Source organism: Corvus brachyrhynchos, unplaced genomic scaffold (genome assembly GCF_000691975.1).
Source record: "Corvus brachyrhynchos isolate BGI_N302 unplaced genomic scaffold, ASM69197v1 scaffold525, whole genome shotgun sequence".
Lineage (NCBI taxonomy): Eukaryota > Metazoa > Chordata > Aves > Passeriformes > Corvidae > Corvus > Corvus brachyrhynchos.
In genome coordinates, this window is record NW_008238341.1 from 228,297 (window position 1) to 237,511 (window position 9,215).

At 53.5% G+C, this 9,215-nt stretch overlaps 2 protein-coding genes across 4 annotated transcripts in view; one reads left to right on the forward strand and one right to left on the reverse strand.

The window, feature by feature from the left end:
- HTR6 (5-hydroxytryptamine receptor 6) overlaps positions 1-3,886 on the forward strand; it is an 8,433-nt gene extending 4,547 nt beyond the window's left edge. Inside the window, exons 2-3 of the mRNA XM_008634326.2 lie at positions 1,548-1,736; positions 1,999-3,886. Of these exons, the coding sequence (XP_008632548.1) occupies positions 1,548-1,736; positions 1,999-2,391 (582 nt within the window). The 3' untranslated portion in view covers positions 2,392-3,886. The remainder of the gene's footprint in view (positions 1-1,547; positions 1,737-1,998) is intronic.
- The window catches only part of TMCO4 (transmembrane and coiled-coil domains 4), a 46,553-nt gene continuing 41,129 nt past the window's right edge, over positions 3,792-9,215 (reverse strand). For all 3 annotated transcript variants that reach the window (XM_017735090.1, XM_017735091.1, XM_008634305.2), the window contains one exon: positions 3,792-5,799. In XM_017735090.1, the coding sequence (XP_017590579.1) occupies positions 5,467-5,799 (333 nt within the window). In that variant the 3' untranslated portion in view covers positions 3,792-5,466. The remainder of the gene's footprint in view (positions 5,800-9,215) is intronic.

Sequence of the window (9,215 nt, forward strand, 5' to 3'; positions counted from 1 at the left end):
CCTCCAACGTGGCCACCACCGACGAGGCCACGCCGCAGGTAAGGTGCCCACAGGGGCGTTGCTCTGGCAGACCCCAGATTTGGGTGCCTGGGCTGTTTCTGCCTCCTGGAAGGCCTCAGGTTTGGAGGCAGCTTTGACAACCGCAGGGAGGGAGATTTTGGGCAACATCCACTTCCCTGACATCCTCTGAGGTGCCCCATGCCTTGTCTCAGCAATGGAGAGCTCTGGAGCTGCTCGTGAGCACAGAAATAGCGTGAGCAGAAGCAGAGAAATAAATAAGATTCAGATAAAAATGCTCAGGCGTGCAAAATAAACGCAGTTTCGCCCCCCTCCTGGCTGGCGTCATCCCTGAGGGGTTTAATCTTATCTGACTTTCCACTCGTAAATCTTGGCCGTGGTGGGTGTGAGACACACGGGGGAGAAGGATTTTAACTAATAGCAAATGCCAGATTCCCGAGAGCACCTTATTTTGAACAGAAGCTTCTATTTTTGTTACCTGCTCTATAACAGGAGCTGCCAAACCCCTCCTCGCGCGCTCGCTGGTGGAACCAGAGTGTGTGGGTTTTATAACAAAAACGTGGCTGCACTTGTTTGTATTTCTCCAGGAGAAGGTAATTGCCACTAAATCTAACAGCTTTAATTCCCTGTAATAGGTTTTATTGACCTCATATCCTACAGGGAAAAGGCAAACTTAATTGCCTTTAAATACCTTGATTCAGTTTGTTCTCTCCAAGAGCAGAGCCAGGACTCTGGCCAGCTCCTCCACACGTGATAAGCTGCACCAGACGGTCAAAAGGAAAAGGAGAATCAAAGAATAAACAGATAATATCATAAAGTGCTTATTTTCTCGCAGGATGCCAGGTTTTTGGACTCCACAAAAAAAGTCAGGGGATCAGGGGACGTTCAGGGGCTTTGCTGTGCCATGGAAGAGCAGAATCCATCCCCCTGTCTTTCAGCTGAGGCCCAAAAGGTTCCTTGAAGCCCTAAATTGGCTGAGAAACAAGGTGTCAGCCAGGGAACCCTCAAATTTCATCCTTTAACCTTTTCCATCTTCATCTCATTGTAGGGATTTTTGTTCTCTTTTTGGGCTGGAAGCTGAGTTGCAACAGGGCATCATTTAATTACAGTGGAGGGCTGAGATAATCACTTAATTTTAGATTGCAGGAGGAGATGGATGGAGGGCTGGGTTCTGGTGTTTGGAGGCTGAAATGTTTCGTGTCCCGCTTTTAAAAACATAATTAGTTTGCTGCTGTAATCAGCAGCTGGAGCTGCCTGTTTAGGGCAGCTTTACCCTCACAGGGACTGAGCTGGGTTTTTCTCTAAGGAGCAGCCTAATGAGAAACACGGTGTGACACAGTAAATAGAGTCATACTCTCAATGCCGAGGGTTTCCATTGCTTCCTCTTCCTAATTTGTGCTTCAGGGCTAGGGGTGTGTGCCCTGCTCCTGCTCCTTGGAAAAGGGAATTACTGGCAGGGTTTTTTGCAGGATCTGGAGCACCAAATGCCACTTTTCTTGGGCAGAGGCCAGTGCTGGTGCCGGGGAGAGCTGCCCACCACTCCCTGTCTCCGGCCGCAGGTTCCACGCGCCCCGAGCCAGCCCCTGGCTGGCAGCGAGAGCAGGAGGTTCACCAACAAGCACAGCAAGAAGGCTCTGAAGGCCAGCCTGACCCTGGGAATCCTCCTGGGCATGTTCTTCGTGGCCTGGCTGCCCTTCTTCATCACCAATGTGGCACAGGTAAGAACCTGTGGGAGCTTTACGCCGGGTTTCCAGAAGCTTTTCCTTTGGAATCCAGCTGGGTTCAATTGGAGGCACCTGAAGGTCTTGCTGGACCTCCGGGACCAAGGATGCAATTCCCCAGGGAGCAACAGTAAAGAAAAAACCCTTCAAAAGGGATTTGAAGGTTTCCTTTGAAAGGGGAACGTTGGTGTGCCTGGGAAGCCCCTCTGGACTGGGGCTGAGGTGGGGGACACCGCTAATCCCTGCTGTGTCCCCCCAGGCAGTTTGCGGCTGTGTCCCGGCCGGATTCTTCGACGTGCTCACCTGGCTGGGCTACTGCAACAGCACCATGAACCCCATCATCTACCCGCTCTTCATGAGGGACTTCAAGAGAGCCATGGGCAAGTTCCTGCCCTGCTGCCGGCGCTCCGGGGAGCCCCGGCCCAGCGCCATCTCCCTGTCCATGAGGAATTCCAACAGCGGCCCCCGCGCTGCCACGTCCCTCAAGAACGTCCTCACCCTGCAGGCTGAGACCGACTCTGTCGACTCCGGGGCACCGGGGAGTGACCCCCGGCTGCTCCCGGCCCCGCCGGGCCCCGGCGCCCGCTCCGTCAGCCTTTGGGATGCGGAGCCCCCGGACACGGAGCTGCAGCTCGGCACCCCCGTGGCCTGAGCGCGGCACACGCAGCTCTGTGCGCTGGGAAGGATCCCCCAGGAGCCCAACACAAACCCTCCAGGAGCTGATTTGCCACAAGCCATCTCCCAGATTGCCTGTTCCAGCACACGGTGCAGCTCATGGAGGGGATGGCAGCCCCGGGCACTGTCACAAGGAGGATCAAACCGCGCAAAGCCAGGTGCTGCTGCTGAATTAAGCTGCCTTGTGTCTCTCTTTCATCCTTCCTTTGCTCACCGTCACCATCCCCTAACCCTTCCTGTGGCCTTTCCATCTCTGGCGAGTCTGACCCTTGGGCTCCAGACCCTCCATCTCCCTGACCTCAAACCAAGGCTTGGTTTTGCACACACAGAGCTCAGCAGATCTCCTCCGAGTGCACCGAGGGGAGTGGTGGAAACACGTCCTGTGGCTCATGGACGAGAGGACTGGGGCTGAAAATGAGCTTTGGGGCTTCTTCAGCCCACGGAACATCACGTCCTCCTGGAGCTGGATCTCCTCACCAGAGTCGTGTCTGTCTCAGGTTCCTCACACAGCGAGTTCCAGCTCAGTGGCACCGCCGTGTCTCGTCACGCAGAGCTGCAGTGTGGGGGCTGCATTTGGTGCAGAACGTCCAGCACCGATTTTTGGGTGTTCAGTGGGGGTGTGGGGTGCGACTCTCTGCGGCTCTGTGGGTGTCTCGCAGTAGTAACGGGATCAGCTCCTCTTACAGGCTCCATCCCACAGCTTCCCACTCCTGGCACAGGACCATCACACTTCCCTCCAACAACCCATCACATCCTCGATGATGCAATTAGAAAATACACTTTCCCCCCCCCCGTTCAAATAAGAATCTAAAGGAATATTGTATTTTAAATGACAATGCCAGCCCTCTCCCCAGAGCCATGTGGCAAATGGGCACTTCAAAAAATCAATAAAACAAATCATTTTATTAAATTCTTCCTCAAGTGCCTTTCTGCTGGCATTTGGCTGCTGTGCCCTCCCTAGACCCTGTCCCTCCAAGCCTTCTGCCTAATTCCAAGACTGTGCTCCTGGAACTCCCCGCTATCCAAACGGACACAGAGCATCCCTTGGAAAAGGGATGCTGGAAGAAGCAGCCACACGCCAGGCCACTCTCATTAGTTTTCTTTCCACGTTGCCCACGGATATTCCAGAACTGAACAGGAGTTTGTATGACCAACGTGGCATTTATTTGCCACAAATCCCTTGGGAGCCAGGGATGAGTGACCAGGACATGCCGAGCACAGGTTCAAAGCTCAAACTGTTCGATGCATTTCGCCACAGATGGAGCTTGGGGCTGGTGTTGAGCACCGAGATCAAGATGTGCATCTTCCCACAATAGCTTCATATAAATACAAGCTTGGACTACAACTCCAGCTAAAAAGGAGCAGATAAAGGCACTGTGGAGTCTGGAAGTTTATTAGGTACCAAATCAGCCTCAGGACATGGACAGAGAGGGGGAGAGAGGGAGAGACCTCTTCAAACCAAGCATTCAAAAGCAATAATTCCTCACTGTCTCAACCAGGCAGTTCTGTCTAATTCGGTGTTTGCTTGTGGACAAACCCGGGCATGAGCAGAGAAATCCCATCCCATCCCTGCAGCCAACAGCATCAACACCAGCTGGAAAAACTGGCTGTGGGATCCCACAGCCGGTCCCTCCTGCCTCCACAGCGAGGCACCGCTCCAGGCCGGAGCTGGGCAGGTCTGAGCCCCCTTGGATGCTGGATTTAGGGAGAGCAATTGCCAGGCACTGTATCCAAACCATGGGGCTTTGCTAGGTCACAGCGTCGCCCCCAAACCCAGCCGTGTCTGACTCCACGAGGAATGATCGATCTGCAGGTAAGGTCTGCGGGAAGGGGATGGAAGGAGAGGGGGGATTAAACGTGGCTGCTGGGTCACGGGGGAGGAGGAGAACCCTGTGTGAACCAAAACTGGAAGGTGCAATCCCACTGTTTCCCCTCTCGTGAGACAACAGGACCCCCCAGATGGGGGGTGGGAGAGTTTGAACCCTCCCTTGTGGCAAAGCATAAAACCCCAGAGGCGCCCCAGACAGAGGGGGGTTACCCGCCTGCCACGCTCCTGCCAGATGCATTTTCCGGGGCTCAGCAGCAATACAGGCCAGAAAAAGGGCTTTTATGGAAGATGTGGATCATTCCCACATGGTTCTGGAGCTGTGCTGGCAGGGGATGCAGAGCCGTGTCCTTCCCTCTGTTCTGAGACTGGGGATGAAGAGAGTGGAGCCAATTCACTGTTATGGAAGGAGGTAGAAATCAAACAGATCCATGTTTATCCTGTGCCAAGGATTGGTTTTGTTCTAAGCCAATTAAAAATATGTCTGGAGGGGGCTTTTAAGGCTGGAGATGTCTGTGGGACACAAAAGGAAAGTCTGGCTTGGAGAGCCTGGGAGGAATTTTCATAAACCATCCAAAACCCCCTTGGTTTTCCTGCTGCTTTCACCCAGGGTCCCAAACATGTTTCTAACAGGAATGGGGCCTCCAACACCCACCAACCCCAGCCTGGAGACAGGGGAAGTCTTGGAGATGGGAAAGTGCCCGAGCCCTGGCAGCAAACCTGCAGCAGGTGGGGAAAGGAAGCCTGGCAGCCTGAGCCTTTCCCATCCCGGTCAGCAGAGCCGGAGACCGGATGCGGATCCGTCTGGAGAGGGGCAGGCAGAGCCTGGAACACACCTGAGATCCTCAAGCCAAACTCATCTCCAGTGGAAAAATGTTTTTAATTTCCTAGTAACGAACCCCTCTGCTTAAAATCCCCTCAGCGCCACCTGCTTCCCCCAGTCACAGCAGGGACACGGTGCCGAGGAGTGCAGCTGCTTCCTGCGAGGATTTGGATGGCATCTGCCTCGGATTCCTGAGGAGCAGTGCAGACTCAGGCAGGAATCAGCTCTCTCTCGCCTGGGGGCGGCTGCTCCAAACGCTTTGATCCAGTGCCACGCCAGTGCCACGCTTTTCTCCGGAGGGGCTGCAAACTGCAGCTGCAGCTCCGCCAGCTCCATCCTCTGGGAATCCCAGTGCCACGGATGTGCTGTGACAGCGGGTTTTGTGCTGGCTGAGCAGCTCTGTCCTAATTTGCTCCTTTGCCCACTGCCTGGCCCTTGCTGTCCGTGCTGTGTGAGCAGTGCGGGCAGGGCAGCGAGGGCTCTCCCAGGGCAGAGCTGGAGGAATCCTGTCCGTGAGCGCAGCCGGCTGGGACGGCCTCACCCCCAGCCTCATCCTCCTCTTTCCCGGTGTTTTCCTCTCCCCGAGCCTCGCTGCCGGCTGCCTGCTGGGATTTCTTGGCTTGAGGGGAAAAAAGACTTCCACTGCCCTTCTCTTCTGGCTGGCATTCCTTGGTTTTAATGCCCACGGCTTTTAGGATCGTGTCCATCTGCTTCATGTAGTCCAGGTGCCCATTTACCTGCAGGGAACAGAATCCTGTGAGTGGGGAACCCACAGGGATCCAGCTTAGCCAAGTCCTTCATCCCAACAGCTACCACTGCTGAGAGACTTGGGTTTGGCTCTGACAGATGGAAAGAATGAGGTCGGAAAAAATCACAGAATCGTGGAATTGTTAAGGTTGGAAAAGATGTTTATGATCATCAAGTCCATCATGCTGAGACCACCGCTAACCCATGTCCCCAAGTGCCACATTCGCATGTTTTTTGAGCACTTCCAGGGGTGGTGATTCCACCAGGATAAGTGCAGGTGTCCACTGACCAGCCTGAAGTGGCTGCAGCGTTTGGGGCACACACTGGTGCTGGATGACTTTTCCTCTGAGATACTTATAAGCCTGGACCTGGCTGAGTTCCACCCCCCAAATCCTGGGTGCCAGGAGGGTCAGAGGAGGAGCTCTGCCCGGGGCGGGGACACCCAGGAAGGAGGGGAGTTCTCTTAGTTCAGCTGCCTGCTCTTGCTAAAGGTGCCGTCCAGGTGCCTCAGCTGCCTTGTAAAAGCCAGGATTATCTTATTTAAATTAGGATGCAGTCATTAAACCTCACACAGCCACCAAGCCGAGGTTCTTGGCTGGAAGCTGCACTGATCCATCCTGCCCTGTATAAAACTGGGAGCCCAGGAGTTACGGGTTTATAAACCAAATAAAGGTCAACAGTAAGTGTAAAAACGCAGACAGGTTTATCATAAGATGAATTCCATGATAAGATAACCCCTTCTGAGATGGATGTTGGAAAGTTCCCTTCCAATCAGGGCACAGGAGGAGGGGAAATCTCCTTTGCAGGTGATTGTTCTTGATGCTAAAGGCCATGTGGCTGAAACTCCTTCCCCATTCCAGGTATCCCGAGCGCTTGATGTACCAACAGTATCCCCAGATATTTTGCATTTCTGGTAAATCCAATTTTTAGCAGTTTAAATCTTTCTGACCCAGCCAGAGAGCTGTCTTGGCCTTTTATTTTCCCAAGCCTTGCTAGTAATTAGGGGATTTCCGCAGCAGAGAATACCTGTAACCTCAGTCCCAGGTTTCCTGCTTCCCAGACACAGGGGTGACTCCTCCAGGAAGGGATGATGATGGTGAGAGCACTTCACAGAGCTCTGTAAAGACACCAGCTTTGGACCCTCTGCTCATCTCCTGCTCGCTCCTGCCTGGTGCCAGAGCAATCCTTCAGCTGCCCCATCCCTGGCAGTGTCCAAGGCCAGGTTGGATGGGGCTTGGAGCAACCTAGAACAGTGGAAAGTGTCCCTGCCCAGGGCAGGGGGTGGCACTGGATGGGCTTTAAGGTCCCTCCCAGCCCAAACCACTGCGGGATTCATGGTTGTGCCAGCACCAGCGTTCCCAGCACACCTCTCCCAAAGCTAAAGACAACCTTTCACCACAAATCCAACCCCCCGAGCTGTTTGTGTGAAGCTTTGGAGGGGGACATTTGGCTGTACTGAGGGTTTGGAGCAAACTGAAGGATTTACTCAGCACATCAGGAATACAAAGATATGACTTGAATCCGTCCAGATGGCTCAATGGGCTCTGGATGTTTTGAAGAGATTAGTTAATTAAAATAACTACAAAAGGACTGGGAGCTGTGGACATTGTCCTCTGGAAAAGTACAACCCTTTCACTGCTCAGTCAGGGGGGCTGGAGGAAGGAATGAGCACGGCCTTGGGCAGGGTGGGGAGAGACAGGAAGGTACTGGAGTTACTGGGAGCAGGGGCTGAAGGCTCTTGGTTTGCTGCATTCAGAACCTCTCCAGTCACATCATCTGCCTGCCCTGGCTGGGGAATTCTCAGCCTGTTGTTACTGAGTCATTAGTCAGAGAGAACTAATTTCCTTTGCCACCCTAAGGACTGATTTTCATTACTCTTCAGCATCCAGCAGCTTCCACTAAAACAACAGGGAATTCCTCTTCCCTGAGCACCACGATCCCTGAGAGATGCTGGGTATGAGCCATTCTGAGGAGCTCATGCGGCTGAAAGAGAAGCTGGGACCTCAGGAGAGTCTGTCCCTACTGCAGCTCTGCAGCTCTGAATCTCTTCCATCGAAACTCCCTCCTGTCCAGGAGAGGATTCCATGAAGCTGGACCAGTGCAATCCCTGAGAAGTGTAAGAGGAGGGAGGACTCTTCTCTGCTGCACTGAGCCACCAGGAAAAGAGCAGCAAACAAACTTCCTTGCCAGTTTAAAGCCATCCTGGTGGGAAAATCCAGCAATTCCAGCTCCCTATAGCCTGCTTTCGTCTTCAGTCTGAAAGGCTGAATTCCTCTGCTGGGTAGGTGATGGGAGGGGGACATCTACAACATAGTCAATAAAAACTTTAAAGGGAAATAAAGAACTAATTTAATACTTGTCAGAACAAAGTGCAAGGGGGATTTCAGGACAAAAGGAAGAGTGTCCTCGGCACCAGAGCAAACACATTTCTGCTTGCTGTAAGGAAAGCAGTGGGGTGGGTTTATTGGGATTGTTTAGGTGACTTCTCCCAGCCATATTTGACTTTATGGTTGCTTTGACTTACTGGAACCACGAGCCAGCTGCCTCTGGCACTGCTGCTGCCCAGGACTCCAATGCTGCACCAGGGGATCTCTGGAAGACAAACTGATGGCTTTGCCCAGGGGGATCTATCACCCAGTCAGCTCAGCACGTTTGGAAAGGTTTTCAAGTCCAAATCCACCCAAAAGTATCAAAAATGTCACTGAGCACAATCAGTTGTGAGGATTAAACTGCCAGGGAAGTGTTTCTATTGGATACAGAGGATTAAGAGTCCCGGCTTCTCTCTGGTTTGACCCACAGGAGCACAGCGTGTCACGGAGGGGGTGCTGCCCAGGGGAGGGCAGAGGAAGGGCCGGGAGAAGGGAGACATTCCACACAATCCCGTCTCTGCCACAGACTCGGGCACAGACACAACTCCGTCACAACACTGATGTCACAACACTGCCGTTACAACACGGACGTCACAGGGACAGGCTCGACACCGCCAGATAACACTTCAGTGCTCACTCCAGAGCCAAAAACCTTCAGATCCTGTCCAGTGTCCTTCAATAAAAGCTCCTCCACCCATCCCGAGCAGCCAACACAGGAGTGCTCATGGCTCCAAATGCTCTGCAGGGCTGCGGAACTGCCAGAGCTCAGCTGAGCGTCCCTCCCCCCTCTGCTCCCTGCGGGCAGGTGGAGGACAGGGCAGCTCAGCTGTGCCTTCCTCCTGCTCCCCCTCACCAAACACCCTACGGATTCACAGGGAACCACTGTGGAGGCAAGCAGTGTGGTGGAGAATGCACAGGTCACTCATACACCTGAGAATTCCACTGTGTTCTGAGCCCATCACGCCCAAAGAGCAACTTCATTCCGCAGCAAAAGATCCCCTCAAGTTCAAACATGTCTGCAGAGGTTGGTTACTTCA